Here is an 18,211-nt window from a genome sequence, read left to right on the forward strand (position 1 = left end):
CAGTAGTATGTTGCGATTTCTACAATGGATAAAAATATCGAACAAAAAATTTGTCTCAAATTTGTATTTCTAACCAATTTTCGTGTGCGGAATCGTTACGAATGTTGGTGAAGGGACAAAGCATTCAAATACTGTTGAGGGATTATTTAAGATATGCATCGTTCTGGACGACCTTCGACATCTTCAACTGATGAAAATATTAAAAAAGTGAAGGAAGCGGGGGGAATTGTCAGATAAGTGTTAGAGAGATGCCAAGAGAGCTCGATATCTCTTGCGGGTGGGTTAGTATGATTCTGGTGGATATTTTGCGTATGAAACGCGTTCTTGCTCGACTCGTCCCGATAAAGCTGAATTTTTTTCAAAAAGAATACTGTAAACAGGTCTTTTTGGATATGCTTGATCGTGCGAATTCCGATCCCAAATTCATGGAGGCATTATAACTGCCGATGAAACATGGAGTTATGAGTTTCACATGCAAACGAGTCAACAATCATAGGAATGTAGGAGAAAAAGCAAGCCGAAACCAAAAAAATCACACCAAAGTCGCTCAAAAACCAAGGTGATGCTCATTATATTATCGATGTTCATGGTTTTGTGCATCATAAATTTGTTCCGGAGGGACAGACGGCCAATAAGTAGGTCTATTTGGCTGTATTGAGGCGTTTACGTGAGAATATCCGTGGAAAACGGCCGGAATTGTGGAAGAACAATTCATGAATTTTACACGATGACAATACACCATTGAATCAAGCCACGATTTTGACTGAACTTAAAGCCAAAAATGCAAGGAATACCATCGATCAGCCACCGTATTCACCAGTTTTGGCTCCGTGTGACTTTTTCTTGTTCCACAAACTGGAGTTGCCGCTCCGAGGAACCCGTTTTCAGTCGATAGCAAAAATAAGAAGAGTAGACTGGAAAAGTCGTTGGCATAAGTGTTACACACTTGGTGGGTATTACTTTGAAGGCGAGAAAATAAAATTTGATGACTCCGCCCAAAACCCTCCACCATCTAACTTTTTATAAAATATTTAATTATTTTGCATGGACATAAGTATTACTTTTAATTATACACTATAAACATAAATAGTATTTATATATACTAAAAAACGCCACGAAAATAGATACAGAAATAAGCTGTATTTTCATTACATACATACATACATAATATGTAGTAATTGCTCTCAAGGTGGCATTTACCCTTGCCAATGACCTCGCCAGCTGCTTTCGCAACAATATTAAAGCAAATATATGTATGTATGTGCCACTTGCGTACTATTGTATGAGATGCTACATAATTGCAATCTGAGGCGCCGCGCAAAAGCAGGGCGCAACACATTTGAATGGGTAATAAATTAAACGACAATTTACACTTTTAACATTACTGTGTACTTGCAGCCAAGAGTGGGTCGCTGCCATACAAAGTGTTGTAGGTGTGCTTAGCTTTAGTTCACTCGTACGTGTGACTATGTATAAGTGTGTGTGTACGCACATGCACATATGTACATAGAAAAAGTGCAAATAATCCGCACTTGCTTGTGCCATCATTTAAACGCGTTTTCCCATACACACACTCGTTTTTGCTTTTGTCAACAGATGGACATACACACATACATATATACATGGGAAAGCTCTGTGTGTGGCTTGCAAGCGTGTCACTCGGCGAACTCTTTACATCTCAGCACGCATATTCCACATGAAGGAGTTTGAAATAAAAATGCCTTGGAGAATTGAAAGCAAAAACAGGTATAAATATTTATTCGCATACATTTGTATGTTTGTTTGTATGTATGTATATAATAATACACCCAAGAAAAATGTTATTGAATGTGAAAAGGAGTTTTTTATGAAAAACTATTGTAAAAAAATGCAATCCATATAAATAATTGTAGGAAGATAAAATAATTGTAATTAATCTCGAAGAGTTGATTGAGCGAATTCGAATTTATGCGAGATATGACTTGTAGTGGTCTTTGAGCTATATTAAAGCCATGAATACTACGAGTTATTTCTAGGATGGAGCAACTTTTATTTTATCTACCGGGACTGCCAACATTAGTGTTATAACCTCACAAGTCACAAGTTTACAGTAATGTAAAGTAAAGTTCAGAACGCATTGACAGACAATTTCCGTTGTTGTTTACAGTAACTTAAAATATTCGATTCGGCCCAAAATGTAATTAAATCACAATAATTTCCGGATTAACTGAGCAACATTGCATCGATTAGCCGATAGAAATTTTCATAAAATACGATAGCGGTACTTCTTTTCGAAGTATATTATTCTGACAGGTGATGAATCGTTGATCTATGCATATGAAACCAAAGGAAAATGGCAGTCAACTGTATGGGTGTTTCCAGATCAACCGAATCCAACAAAAATTCTTCGCGCACAAAATACTTGAAAGCAAATGGTTGCCAGTTATTTGGAAAATTTGAGAATGTCGCAATCATAACACTAGAACAACGCAAAACAATAAATTCTGAGTGAAACACAACCATTTATTCGCCATTTGTCTTTCAAGAAATCAGGAAAGCCAACAACCGAAGACGATTAATTCTTCACACCGACAATGAAGAGGCGGTAGCTGCGTTCAGAAATCATGTCTTTCAGATATGTACCTCAATCGAAGTGACTTCACTTGAGATATCTGTAACAGAAAAACTATTTGAGATATCAACTTAAACTTTTAGTATTTTTTTAGTTAAAGCATAGTCTATTGAAATATGAAAAAACTTGTATTCCTATTTTATTTGACATTAGTTTTCTCTCTTAAAATATACATATATTGATTTAAATTCGAAACACCTTTTTTCACAGTGTATGCACTTGTGCCCTTATTATATATTCCTAGTTCATACATATTTATGTACCATATATACTCATATCAACGTAGACAGATTTAGTAGTTGCTAAGTGACATCACTTAACGCACAGATGTAAGTGGAGTGTCCCTTTCATTATGTTAATCCAGCGTTTTTGCCCATAATTTTGTAAGAATATTGCAATTAAAAATAAGTCGCATAAAATGAAAATTGAAGTGCCACTTTTGTAGAGTGTAATTGTAATTGTGGAAAATTTGTTATACTGAATATTAAATATGAATAAAATATATTTTAAAAAGATTTGAAGAGCAAGCTATTAGTTTAGGAAGTTCTCAATATTATTTTGTGTCTTCCTGAGCAAATCCAGTGATTGAGATATACTATTATATTATAATACTTTGAACAAAAAATAGTATGAAATGTTCATAACTTTCAAATTCTTAACTTTTTCTTCAAAATTATGTCGTCAGTCAAAGTAATCCCAATATACTTGGACCAACGTTTCATACAATTTTCGAAACAGTTGTTAAAGTCAACTTTTTTTTACTCAAAACAGCTTCTCCGGAGCGATCGTTCCAGTTTGCTGAATAGCCATAAGCTAAATCAGGCGTACACGGTGGTTGCGGTACAATATTGGTTGAAACTTTGGCGAAGATGTCACAAAGAATCAATGCGGCATGTGACGGTGCAAGAGCTGGCTGCCCATAATTCCGGCCTCATTTTACGAATAGCTTCACGCAAACGACGCATTATACTCAAATAGTATTGTAATAGTTGCAGTTTGGCCTGTCGAAAGGAATTCGGAGTGCTCCACACCTCGATCATCGAAGAAAACTGTAAACATTGCCTTGGTTTTTGACCTGCTTTGACGTGGTTTTCTGAGTTTCGGCTCTCCCTTGGCAATATCCGGCCTATTGATCGTCTGTTTCGGGGTGAAAAGCATCGTTCCAAGACTCATCGCTAGTAAAAATATGTTTCTTGACTTCCCGGTAGTCAGAAGGCATTATTTCACAGACGTTAACGCGACGCAGTTTTCCAAAAAAATTGAGTGATTTTGGACCAAACGTGCTTTCACTTTTCTTAGGTCCAAATGATCTTTCAAAATAGTTTTTACTGATCCTTCCGATATTCCAAGTATACCAGTAAGATCTCTGACTGCTAATCGTCGATTATGAAACACCTATTTCTTTATTGTTGATCATCGGTTGTTGTTGATGGACGTCCTGGACGTGGTTCATCGTCAACGCATTCTCGTCTTCTTGAATAATTTGTAGGAGTCAATCTTGCTCGTGGCAAACAATTATCACCATTCGCACAAAATTTAATGGAACTTCTTTGTTGAATAATTTCTTTCATCGTAAAAATCGCCGAGTGTACTTTATGTACTTCAGAAATGTCACTGATAGTCATGCCAACTAGGAAAAAAGTTATTTCGAAGAATGAGTTTCCGCGCGAAATTTAAACAAAAAAGGCTTAGTATATTTAGTCCACAGTGTGGGTGTATATTGGGACTCTGGTTATTCTGAGTAATCAGTTCGCAGCAGATTTAATTAAACTGGATAAACCAAACCGTTTGCTTATTTCTGAGAAATATTTTCATTTCGGACTGAAATAATATTTGGCAAAGTCTAGTACGACCTACATATATAATGCCTAGTGCACACAAATGCGTACCTACACAACTGTAAATATAAATAAGTTAACGTCGTTAAATGTACGCAAAAGCCGAAAATAAAATAGAATGTCGAAAACTGCAAACTTTCCTGCGGATTTTCCGCGCATTTAGCGAAAGTTTTCAGGGAAAATGCCGGGTTAATTTATTGCAAGCTTGGGAGTGATTAACGACTTAAACGTACATAAATGCAAAATTAAAATTGTTTGTACTAAATACTATTTGCCTACACACGAAGGCATGCAAGGACCGCCTGTCGATTGGCTTGTGTGCGTGACTGGCGCGTGGTGTGTTGTGAGTTCAAGTCGTAGGTGCGGAGAAAATGCATTAAAGATGAGAAAATAGTTTTCCTTTTCTTGAGTGCAAAGAGTTTATTTCAAGCTGTAAACAAATTTCATATTTTAAAAATCCATCTTTTGGACATCGACCGCTCTTCCGTTTGTAGTTTAATACTTGGAGGCACGGCAATACTCTGTATTGAAATTTCAAAAAAAGAAGGAATATTAAGTTATACTGTATCGAGAAACTTTACCCGCCCTTGATTTTGATCCTTCAGTTGTATGGGCCCGATAGCATAGGATCAGAGCTTGTAGATTGCCTCAGAAAGTTGCTCAAATTTCTTGATGATATCTCGTCAAATGAAAAAGCTGTTCATACAAGCACTTGATTCCGATCCTTCCTTTGTATGACAACTATATAATTAAGTGATCCGATATCGACGACTGTACCAAATAAGCATATTATTGGGAAAAAGGACACGTGCAAAATTTCAGATTGATATCTCAAAATTTAAGTGGCACCGTCTGCCTAAATCTATTGAGCTCGTCATGCTGACCATTTATACGAGTATATATATATATTTAAAAGGGTCTCTGGACGTTTCGCACTGGGTGTTACAAACTTAGTGGAATGTTTAGGGTATAATGAGATATCGAAAAATGTTGTGCTTGGAACTCATTTCGGGTAGGAAATTACATTAAACAGTATGTTGGGCATTAACCACTCTTCCAGTTTCGAGAAGCATGACCGAGTCGTAAAGAAATAGTCGAAGCATTATCTGTATTAGTTTGTATTGTTACAATAGATTATGGCTAGTAAAGGGTTTTTTCATAGGCATTATTTTTTGACATTTCTCTTCAGTAAGGTTTGCCATTTCATCATGGAAAGATATTCGATCCAACAACAAGTCAAAATTATTGAAATATACTATCGAAGTTTGGAGTCAGTGACCTCAACTTTAAGAGCGCTACGTCCAATTTATGGTCGTCATAATCGTTTTGTCAGATGAAGAATTGAGCGTCTAGTGAAAAAATTTGTTCCACAGGCACAGTACATGCCAGTGAGATAAGATAAGAGATAAGTATCCGTAGTGTCGAGAATATTCCTGCCGCTAGCGCATCAATTGAGGAATACCCTAATCAGTGTCTCGCACATCGTTTTCAAGCGTTGGACATCTCTGTGATGTCGTTGTGACGAATTTTCCAAAAAGGTATTGGCCTACATCCTCACAAGATCAAATTAACGCAAGACCTAAAGCTCTTTGACCACCAGAATGTTGGTGGAATGGGCTGATCAACAACTGGAAATGATCCAGATTTTTATCGAAAAGCCATATTCAGCTATGAGGCGCATTTCTGGCTGAATAGCTTCGTCAATATGCGAATATGAGTTATTGGTCAGGCAGCAATCCATATTACTCCATGAGTCACCATTGCATCCCAAGAAAATAACTGTTCGATGCGGTTTAAGGGCCGTACTTCTTCCGTAATGATGATCAAGACCGGTACGTTACAGTGAATAGGGATCGCTTCCGCTCAATGGTAACCAAATATTTTTGGCAAGAATAGGATATGTGTGGTTACAACAGAATGACGCCACAAGCTACACAGCGAATGTTACAATTGATTTATTGAAAACCAAGTTTGGTGTACGTGTTGTCTCACGAAATGGCTCAGTCAATTGACCACCTAGGTCGAGCAATTTGACGCCGTTAGACTATTTCCTGTGGAACTACGTCAAGTTTATGTTCTACGCCAACAAGCTGTCGACAATTGATGAACTTCGTACGAATATCGAACGTGAAATTACAGCAGTATCGGCCGATTTATGCTTGAAAATCGTCGAAAATTGGGGTCAGCATATGGACTTCTGCAAGCGCGCCCGTATCATCGAATCGAATGATATCCCAAACCGTTTTTGATTTATTTAAAAAAAATTTTTTGCGCTCCTATTAAAAAACCCGTTATAAATAGGCATTCATATATGTATGTATATATATATAGTATAAATGTTAGCGAAGACTTAAAGTTTTCCTAAAGCTGGCATACCATATGCATTAGGGTGATTCCAAAAAAATTTTTTTTTTTTTTTTGCAATTGGTACTCGCAAAAATAGGTTCCTAGACACCTCTAAGAAAGCCTCTCCAAATATGAGTTTTTAATTGTAACGGAAAGGTCCTCCGCCTAACGGTTTTCTATTTTTTCTTATTATCAGAAAAATTTATATCTCGCTTCCAACTACTTGAAAAAATATCTTGTTAATTAGGTTTTGTAGGAAATTGAATGCTCTATAATATAGTCTCTCATGATTTTTTCGTAAACCCAACCGTTTAAAAGATATTAACGGTTGAAATTTGACTATTTTTGGAAAAATTCTTTATTTCTTATTAATTTTATAACTCAATGAAAAAAAAATTTTATGAATGATGAAACACATACTCTGAAAAATAGGTTCCTAGACACCTCTAAGAAAGCCTCTCCAAAAATCTATTCATAATAATTTTTTTCATTGAGTTATAAAATTAATAAGAAATAAAGAATTTTTCCAAAAATAGTCAAATTTCAACCGTTAATATCTTTTAAACGGTTGGGTTTACGAAAAAATCATAATAGTCCTTTTTTGTAGAGCATTCAATTTTCTACAAAATCTAAGAAACAAGATATTTTTTCAAGTAGTTGGAAGCGAGATATAAATTTTTCTATCTGATAATAAGAAAAAATAGAAAACCGTTAGGCGGAGGACCTTCCCGTTACAATTAAAAACTCATATTTGGAGAGGCTTTCTTAGAGGTGTCTAGGAACCTATTTTTGCGAGTACCAATTGAAAAAAAAAAAAAAAAATCTTTTGAATCACCCTAATATGCATAGTACTATGTTCGACAACATAAGCGAGTAATGGCAAAATTATGCTTAGACCACACTGCAGCACATTGTTAGATATTAATAAACTAACAGATTTTCAAAGAATGTGGTTTCTTAAAATTTAATTTTAGTGGCGCGTTAAGAGTTTTTCGCACAAAGCTAATAATCTGTTTATGCTCATACAATACCACGAAAATACAATGTATGAAAAGAAGAAGCAGAAATAAGCGACTATTTAAAATAATATCTCGAAAAAATGGCAACGATATGAAAAGATCGGCAAACTATTAATTTGCATTGGAAATTTGAGATTTCTGTGGCGTTTGCTCAACAAAACTACATACAAATATGTGAATCGCATTTTATTTTTAGCGTGTGGATATTCCGCTGCAAATCAAAAATTGAAATAAGGCAATAAATAAGAGCGAAAAAAAGTTTCCGCCCGGTAGTCGCCGCCACTTGGCGCGGCTGGTGACGCCAATTTCGCCCACATTTTTTTCGTGAATTTTTAGTTTTTTAATTTTTGAATATCTATTATTTGGCAAAACTATTTGCTTTATTTTAGCGTGATTTTCGAAGCGAGCGAATATTTTTTTGAAATATAGTTAGAACACATAAGCGCGTCAGTATGCAAAATTCAGCAAATATTAACAGTTATACTATATTTTGCTTTGTTCACAATTTTATGCGAATGAAATTTAATGTTTTCACATAAACTCAACAATGCGGAAATTTTTGTTTAGAACACATAAAACAAATTTGGAGCGTTAGAAATATAAAGAATGGAATATTTAACCGTTAACAGGTTTTTAGCGATTTTATGACACTCCATAGTATAATGGAGCCATCAATGATGCATAATTTGAACAAAACACCTACGTTTTTCGGATATTGTGGCAAAACGCTTATCAGTTAGTCACATAAGTAAGTATACACCAGCTCTGTCTTTACAAATTGTTGGAATTAACGCATTTCTCCAAAATATAATCCAAAAAAAATTTTAAAGGAATTTGCGTATTGGTATGCGGTTATATAAGCACACAAATTTAACTGTTAATTTTATAACCCGTTAGGCACACATGGCTTTGTTGGTGATGAGAATGAAATTTATATCACAAAAGTTAGTATACAGAGTGGGTTGCTTGGTGAATCTATGTATCTTATTTTTCGTTTTGATTTACAAAAGTTCAAGCAATTTAAATAAACAATAGAAAGTGAGTTTAAACAATAGAAGAAATATATATTTTTTAATTTATGACATAATTTTCAGCGATGGCACCGAGAGGAAAAGAGATTTCTGACGATTTGAAAACTTTGATAATAAAATATCACAAAGAAAATAAATCCTTACGTGAAATCGGTCGTTTAGTAGATAAAAGTTTTGCTACAATACAAAAGATCGTTACTAAGTATAAAACTGTGGGAAACACAGCAAATAAGTCGCGCTCCGGTCGCCCACGGGTCTTCAGTCATAGGGAAAATAGCTTAATTGTACGCAAAGTAAGAACAAATCCCAAAATTAGTGCCCCTAAATTAAAATCTGAAATGGAAAATGAGATTGGAAAACATTGTAGTACCCAAACTATTCGACGTATATTGTATAATGCTGGCTATCATGGACGTAGTATTAGGAAAAAGCCGTTTGTGAGTACCGTCAACCGACATAAACGGATCGCATTTGCAAAAGATTACGAAAAGCATGACCAAACATTCTGGAACCAAGTCATATTTTCAGACGAATGCAAATTTAGTATATGTGGATCCGATGATCGTGAAAAGGTATGGAGAAAAGTTAACGCAGAGTTAGATCCTATGAATATGACTGGCACTGTTAAGCATGGTGGGGGTTCGGTCATGGTTTGGGGGTGCATGGCGTCAAAAGGGGTGGGTAATTTGGTTTTTGTTGAGAACACTATGGACCGATACGGTTATTTAAACATTTTAAAAAATAATTTAAAACAAAGTGCTATTAAATTGAACATGGAGGGGTCATTCATCTTCCAGCAAGACAATGACCCCAAGCATACATCGAATATTGTGCGAGAATGGCTTTTATATAACGTGCCAAAACAATTGAAAACACCGCCACAATCACCGGATACAAACCCTATCGAGCATTTATGGGAACACTTAAAGCGTCAAGTACGTAAACATTCGATAAAAAATAAGGATCAGCTAAAAAATATCCTTGACGAGGAGTGGAATAAAATACCGCCAGCAGTAACACAAAACTTGGTGAAATCAATGTCATCACGACTTAATGCTATTATTAAGTCTAAAGGTTATCCAACCAAGTATTAGAATATAACTTTAATACAGCCTTTTTCTTACTTTTTCTACCACTTAATCTATCGTATACTTACTTTTGTGATATAAATTTATATCAGATTTTGTATAAAATTCAAAAAAAAACTTATTTTAGTCATTCTGTAAATATTTCTGTACTGGAGATGATCCCTACTTTTCTTTCGAGTAAATAAAGCATTATTTTATTTTATTTTGTGTTATTTAACAAAACTGTTAGGTGAATAATCCCGTCATACCTAGTGTATACTTACTTATGTGACTAACTTTGACATATGGAACTTATCAAGAGAAAAATAATGCTCAACTACTACTGTGATCAAACTGAAAGGTGAATTTTTAATTTATACTTCGCGTGTTTTCCGAATCGGTAAATTTTTTCTGTAAGTTGCTAGTATTGTGAGTGACATCTATGCTAAATTTTTCGTCAAAATATTCATTAGTAGTTGAGATACGCGTCGTTTTGTGAGGCTCTAAAAGTGAATTCTTCGATTTTTACTATGTCTGAATTTATTGAACAAAGAATTGCGATAATGCACCATCTCGTACTGCATTGGTTATTCGTGATCATTTCGCCACATTTTCTATTAATATCGCGGCGCAAGCACCGCATTCGCCTTATTTACCATCGTGTAACTTCTGGCTATTCAGCAAATTTACATGACCACTCCGAGGACACCGTTTTGACCGTTATAAAAGCTGAATTGAAGTATGGGCATCACGACGGAGGATTTTTCCAAGAGCTGAGATGACTGGAAAATTCGTTGTCATAAGTGTATTGCAGCGGGAGGGCATTACTTTGAAGGAGATGAAATGGACAAAATTCACCTTTCAATTTGATCACAGTACAAGGTGAATTCCAAAGTATACAGGACTTTTTGAATCTAGCGCCCCCTGGTGCGTTAGAATCTGCTATCTTTATTGATTATCCAGTGAGAGTTCCATGACATTTCAGTGATTGAAAGTGAAGTTTTTGCGTTTTAAGTGTCAGTATGTTTGTGTTAACGGTGCGAAAAAAAAATGGTAAAACTTTTACCGAAACATTTCAATTGATGAAACAAGTTTATGACAATGATTGCCTATCTCGTAGCAGAGTGCACGAGTGGTTTCAACGTTTTCAAAGTGGTCGTGAGAACATAAATGACGATCAGCATGTGGGCCAATCAAAATCCGTGATCACCGGAAATTCCATCGAAACTTTGCGTGAATTCATCAAAAATCCGACGAAATCATCATTGAAATTCATGGAAATGGAATTGAACATCTCCAAGACATCGATTTATCGCATTTTGACCGAATATTTGGGCTTACGAAAGGTGTGAGCACGGTTTGTTTCGCACAAATTGACTGATGACCAAAAAATGCTCAGAATACGTCTCATCGATCGACACTTCTGATCGATTATTTGACCAAAAATCACATTTTAACCCTTAACCATTCCCCGTATTCACCTAATTTGTTCTGTTGGAACGCTTCTTGTAGTAGATTGAAATTTCGATTAAGTAGTGAAACTATATTGCCTAAAGATTTCAAATGGAATATTTATAGAAATTATCTTAGAGAAAAATAAGACATTTTCGGTTTATAATCGTACTCAATACCTCTTTTCGAAATTTAAGTACTTTTCAGTCTCTAATATGAATTTCAGACTAGCACCTTTAGCATTTCTGTGTGCTTCTTATCATTTAACTCAATATGAACGTAGACGTTATTTTTCCAAATATCGAAGTTGAACATTTATCACGAACTGGAGAGAGACTCTTCAGTTAATTCATTTGATCGATATGTGAGGCAATAAACACACAACAAACGGACCAACCACATTTCAATGCCTTCAATGCTATGTCGTATGGGTATTCAATACCTATTTCCAGAGACCAAAACTCTCACAATCAACATTTAACATAGTAAGAACCCAACGTCAAACAGTTTTCCATATCTCTCTTATGACCAAACAGCCTTCATTATTATGAAGGGCAAAAAAAATTAACCAGTTCGGATAACCAAATTTATATACATAATTTTTTTTTATAAAACACTTACAATTTTATTTATTGGTCTTAGAATAAAATTTAACAAACAACAATAACAAAGATCCCTAGAAATATATCACTGCATAACAATAAACCTATTCTCACGCAAATTATTTTCGGATAATCGAGGAAGGCAAGTATGAAGCGCCTGGAGCGCTTATTGGACGGGCAGCTGGTCGCGAGGCAGGAGACGAAAAGTCATGAACTGGTGCGGCGCCACCATCGTGCGATTGAGAGTTGCCACCCAATTGATCGTATTGCGATTGAATAGCACGTTGGGCATTGGCAGCATCCTCTGGTGTGCGGTACTTGACGAAGTGTACATCGGGTTTGTGACCTGTAAGGTCGTGTTGAGACTGCAATTTGTTGGCCAAATCACCCAAGTCGGCTTGTTTTTGTAGAACATAGATTGCGGTCTTCTGTTCGGCAGCAAGTTTGGCAAGATTGAGGGCGGCGTTCTCCAAACCATTATTTTCGGGTCCCTTAACGAAGACAACACGCAGATTCTTCTTCAATGCAGCTTCCAGTTGTTCACTGCCGGCGGGTTCATTGAAATCATCTTCATCAGCGCTGTAAGTGTAGAACTCCTTATCGAATTCAGCAGCGGGTGCGGAGTAAGAAGGTGATACTTGTGTCGCTGCACCTCCTGGGCCACCATAACTACCCAGACCACCAAGTCCACCACTGCTGCCACCTGGTGCAAACGAGAGACCGGCGTCTGAGTGTCCTTCCGGGCGATAGTTGTAGCCCAAGTTGTCGGCACAGGCAACGGCGAATAAACAGAGGACGAAGAAGGCACGCATTTTGAAACGGTCGAAGGTGGTTTGAAACTAAATTTAATCCAATGATTGCACTGTAATGGTTGTGGTTGGAATGATTAACGTACTTGAGTAGTTTCACTTTTATATGATCGCAACATTTTTTTAAGAATGAGTTCTCAAACGCCCAAGAACAAAATGCATTCAATTGTGTAAAAAAATGTCGAAAATGCATTCTACAATATTTCTTGGCGCCAAGAGACAAATACATATATCTATAGCTACTGCTAACGAATGATGAATACAAAGGGAAAAAACGTATTAGAGAGCATGAATGACTCTCTGTTATACATAGAAAAATGAATTTGAAAATGAAATATTAAATAATGCAAATTAATTTATTTTTTCTTTTGTCAATTTTCGCAATTGTTATTTTTTGCTATAACATTTTTGAAATTTTACTTGAACTGGTCCATAAATGGAACCGATTCATATTTTTTTTACTATCTATGACTATCAACTATTAGGTCCACATTAGGCAGTGTGATTGCTTGTGGATTTGGAATGTATGTATTCATGGGTGCATAGAATAGGTTATGTTAAGAGCTATATAAGTAATTTTTTTGCCAGACTTTGGAGGAATATAATTCATTTTACGGACAAATACTTATTTTATAAGGAAAATGATCATCGTTTTCTGTAAGAATAGTTCATTCTAGCTTAGTATGATAATATAGTCGTAATTAGGTGAACAAGTACTTCAAAGTCAATACTTTGTATACGCTTTTAACATGTTGCTAAAGAGTATGATAGTTTTGTTCGCCTAACTGTTGTTTGTAACGCCTTAAACTAATTATCTGTCCGTCCATGTAAGCTGTTACTTGTGTAAATATTAAGATGTATTGATGACATTTGTAGCACATGTTCCCTGACACCAAAAAAAAAAGGTATTATAAATGAGCGTAGTCCCAGCCTGCAAAACGTTAAAACCCTATAAACTGCCATAATTGAGCCAAAAGTTAAGATATAAAACTGTAATTTGGTACACGGGATTGCAGTATCAAGGGGTACTAGTGGTTTGACAATTTTTGAAAAGAGGAAGTAGTCACGCACTATAATAGTGTATATATCTCACAAATCCATTCATGCAATTTTGCAAATTATCAATCCTTTCGATAACTCCTACGACGGAGTGAAACTAGGTGAAATCGAATAATAACCTCACCCCTCCCTCGCATCGCCCACCTTTAGGTGAAATCACATATTTCAGGACATACTCGATCAACTATGTATAACTAAATTCGGTAAATAACTTTATCCTGACATTTAAATGTAACCTGTCTCTGCTCCTAATACACTCTGTACAGTGATTTCCTAATTTACAATTTGGAGATGATTTCAAAAGACAACTGGTAACCCCCTTTATTTGCTTCATAAGATCAAGGTGGATATTACAAACATAGAAACATCTAACAAGTTACAGATATTAATCCAAGTAAAAAATTACAATAGTTTTTTTCTAACAGATCATGCGTGAGTTTCACCATTGTTTCTCGTTTTATCATGAAAAAACTTACACCTGAACAAAGTTTACAAATCGTTCAACTTTATTACAAAAATTCACGCTCTGTAAAGAATGTGTTTCGCGCGCTTCACTCAACTTATGTTCAATATAATGGGTCTACTGAGTGTACTATTCGCAACACCATTACCCATTTTGAGACGCAGCATTCATTATTGGATAATATTCGAGCGAATAGACCACGTCCAGCGCACAGTGAAAAAATATAGCAGCTGTAGCTGAGAGTGTACACGAAGATCGTGGAGAGTCGATTCAGCGCCGTTCGCAGTTACTCGGATGATGTATGGAACAACTTTTACGTCAAGATCTTAAATAAAAAGCATGCAAAATACAGCTTGTGCAAGAACTAAAGCTGCTCAACTTTCCAAAGCGACATCTCTCTATGGGCTCTTGAAAAGTTCCAATCAGATTTGAAGGTTTCGAGTAAAATTTTGTTCAACGCTGAGGCATTGAGGATTGATGACAGTAACCTGAAGAAATTCAAAAGCTGTCAATTCATCCAGAAAAAACTATGGGTTTTTATAGTTTGTGATGCGGTGAAATCAACGGTCTATGTTTTTTAAACGCATGTGAGAACGCAACCATCAATGGGGACTGTTATGGCGCCATGATGCCTAAAATTGAAGCTCGTGATCTCGACATCTTGGTTTCAACAAAACGAAGTCACTTTTCACACAACGCATCAATCAATGGATTTATTGAGAGAACTCTTGGGTGAGCAAATAATTTCACGTTTTGGGCCAGCCGATTGACCACCAAGATCGTTTTATATCACACTGTTAGCCTTTTTTCTGTGGGGATATGTAAAATCTAAAGTCTTCGATTCCGGCCTTAGAGAAAAACACATCGTGTCATTAGTCAGGTATCAGTCGAAATATTCAAACAAGTCATCGAAAATTGGACTCAACGTATGGGCCATTCCCATAGTGATAACGACTTGCATCTCACGATAAAAAATTTAAATGCATATACCATATGTAGTTAATGTATTCGCACACAAGTTTCATTTCTTTAATTGTCCATTCTGCTTTTTTAATATTAATTAATTGCGGAAGACATAAAAACATTTCTTTCCGGTTGAACATATGAAACTGGATCTGCACTGCAGAAATGGAACAATATCTACATATAAAACAGATAAACATGAGTATCAACATGTATATATATGTATGTACATATGTACAAGCTAACAAAATATGAAACAAATAAGCAGTCGGATTTTATTATCTAATAATTTTAATGATATCATAAACTTTTGTCTCTTCGAATAGAGTTAAGTGCAAATTATGTTCAATTAACAGTGACAGCTAATAGAATACTATAAAACCGCGACACACACACACACTCAAAAGTATGCTTTAATGCCATAGTTGGTGAAACGAAGCAAACTACAAAGCAGAACTATGATTTTCTGCCAATCACGTTATGCAAATCGCCAAGCGTGAAAGAAGTCTCTAAAGTTGTCAAAGTCGGAAACGTCCTTGTTGTTTGTTATTTTTATTCATTTCTGTTTTTGGTTCTAGAGGAATGTTGGCCGATAATAAGAACATTAAGCCACAAATTAGAATTAATTAAGCGTTCACAGTCTTTTATGGCCGCCGCGAACAATTTTGCCTGCACCGCGGTTGCTCACCGACTGTGGCGCTGATGCATAAACACTTTTTATTTGAATTAATGACAACGAGATGACTCGTGCACACACACACACACCAGCCAATCTAACTGAACAAATAAAGTATATATACATATGTACATATGTATGTGTGTGCACCCAAAATATTTACATAATTACATGTAGCTACATTAGTACCATAGGTATTTAAATATCCGCTGAGATCCAAAATAGTTATTTTTTGGTTTCACCGCATAAATTAATCGGTGCTGCGCTGCGTTCGCACGGCTGTGAACCGGACAATGTGCAGATTTGCATACGAAATCTTGTGCGGCGCGTTGACAATGCGGCATTCGGATCCAGCGATTGACTGGCGATATACAAAACAACAACAGCGGCGCGTCCGCTATCTGAGCGCTGGCATCAGCTCGGCTTAGATGATTTCGGCGTATTCGATTTTGGCTGCGTTTTGTTTATGGTTTTTTTGCTGGTTCACCGTTTCGTTGGTGCTGCTATTAATAAACATATGTGGCTTCTGCTGCAGCATCTTATTTTAAACTTGACCTCTGTGCTGACGCTGCGCGTCCAAGACCTTGAAAATTCAGCTAGTTTTAGTTTCGATTTCGTTGTTTACATTTCGGGTATTTCGTTTGCATATGGCATTGCTGATCCAGTTTGGCGTGTTTAAGTTTGGACTAATGAAATTTGTATTTGCCCACATACCGTACATATGTATGTACATATGGAGCTTAGGTAAGATTTGTAAGTATGCATAAATCATTACAGAATTCTTTCTGAACATATACATAGATACATTTGTAATTAGGTATAGAAATTGTAAATGTATGTATGTTCAAAGAAATTCCTATTAAATTTTGATTTTTCATGGTACAGTAGAGGCCCGCTAATCCGGACATGGCCTAATCCGGATTCCACTGTAATCCGGACAGGGTTAAAAAACTCAAAATTTCTATTATGTCCCTTGTAATCCGGACCGACATTCCCTATCCGTATTCTCTAATCCAGATTAAATGTTTATTATTCATTACATTCGCTTTTGTGCTTTATTGGTTTCAGCTTTTTTTGTTTTTTTTTTTGGTACATGTGTATTATTTGTTATAATAAACAAACAGAAATTTATAAATATTTTTTCATAATACATAGTTCTGATATGTCTTTGGTAATCCGGATTTCCTTATATTCCGGATAGGGGCCGGTTTTAATTGATCCGGATTAGCGGGCCTCTACTGTACTAAGTTCCAAACGGCCGAGAAATGCTGCTGTACTGTGACTAAGAAAAGCATAATTTCTCTACAAAAATGTGATAAAAAACTTTTGACCATCTTGTTGGGGTATAATCAAGCAGTTTAGACCCCTTCAACAATTTCAGTAAAAAGGCCTAGTAACATTTTCTTAGTCAATCACTTATCTTACGTCACTGACAATAAGATAGATGCATTATTTTTAGTCATCATCAAGAACTTGGTTTCACAATGTGTAGCTTCTTGGCGAGAAAGGGACTTGAGCAAATTTTCTGATCAATATCTCAAAAACTGTAAAACTAGTTAGCATATATACAGATAGACAGTCATGACTAAATCGATTCAGCTCATCACGCTAATCATTTAAAGGATGGTCCAAACGAGGTTCTCTACTTTTTTAAAGAAACCCCACACAAACTTAAAATTTAATGGAGAACGTGTATTACTATTCGAAACAACATTCTTTGACATTTCTTTTTAGAAGATTATCTTATTCAAATGTTGACCACGCCTTCATCTCAGATGGTCCATCCGTTGATTCTAATTTTCTCTGACTCCCTCGAGCCTTTCGACTGGTAACTGGCGAATGACATGCGTTATGGTTTGCTTTAAGGCCTGAATCGAAATGGGTTTGTGCGCATAGACATTACACTATACATATCCCCGCAGGAAAAAGTTTAATGGTGTGATATCACACGATCTTGGTCGCAAATCGACCAGCCCAAAACGTTAAATTATCTGCTCATCGAAGTAATCTTTTAATAAATACATTAATTCATGCGATGTATAGGAAATGGAGCCGTTTTGTTGAAACCAAATGTCGCCGAGATCGCGAGCTTCAATTTTAGGCGTCAAATAGTCGGTTATCTTGGCACGATAACGGTCGTCGTTGACGTTTACGGTCTACCGGCATCATTTTTGAAGAAATATGGACCGATAATTTCTCCAGCCCACAAATCACACCAAAATATTGTTTTTTTTCTAAATGAAATGGCAGCTCTTGATCTCTTCGTCCCAAATGG

The 18,211-nt window shown here is 36.0% G+C and overlaps 1 protein-coding gene across 1 annotated transcript; it reads right to left on the minus strand.

The window, feature by feature from the left end:
• Nucleotides 1-12,085: 12,085 nt before the first annotated feature.
• LOC126758467 (uncharacterized) lies at nt 12,086-12,778 on the minus strand. The gene has a single exon (XM_050472737.1). It carries the CDS (start codon nt 12,776-12,778, stop codon nt 12,086-12,088), a length of 693 nt encoding a protein of 230 aa, XP_050328694.1.
• Between the last annotated feature and the right edge of the window lie 5,433 nt (nt 12,779-18,211).

The sequence above is a fragment of the Bactrocera neohumeralis genome, chromosome 2 (assembly GCF_024586455.1).
Source record: "Bactrocera neohumeralis isolate Rockhampton chromosome 2, APGP_CSIRO_Bneo_wtdbg2-racon-allhic-juicebox.fasta_v2, whole genome shotgun sequence".
NCBI lineage: Eukaryota > Metazoa > Arthropoda > Insecta > Diptera > Tephritidae > Bactrocera > Bactrocera neohumeralis.

Coding starts and splice junctions, on each gene's coding strand:
- LOC126758467 (XM_050472737.1), bottom strand. CDS start 12,778: ATGCGTGCCTTCTTCGTCCTCTGTTTATTCGCCGTTGCCTGTGCCGAC.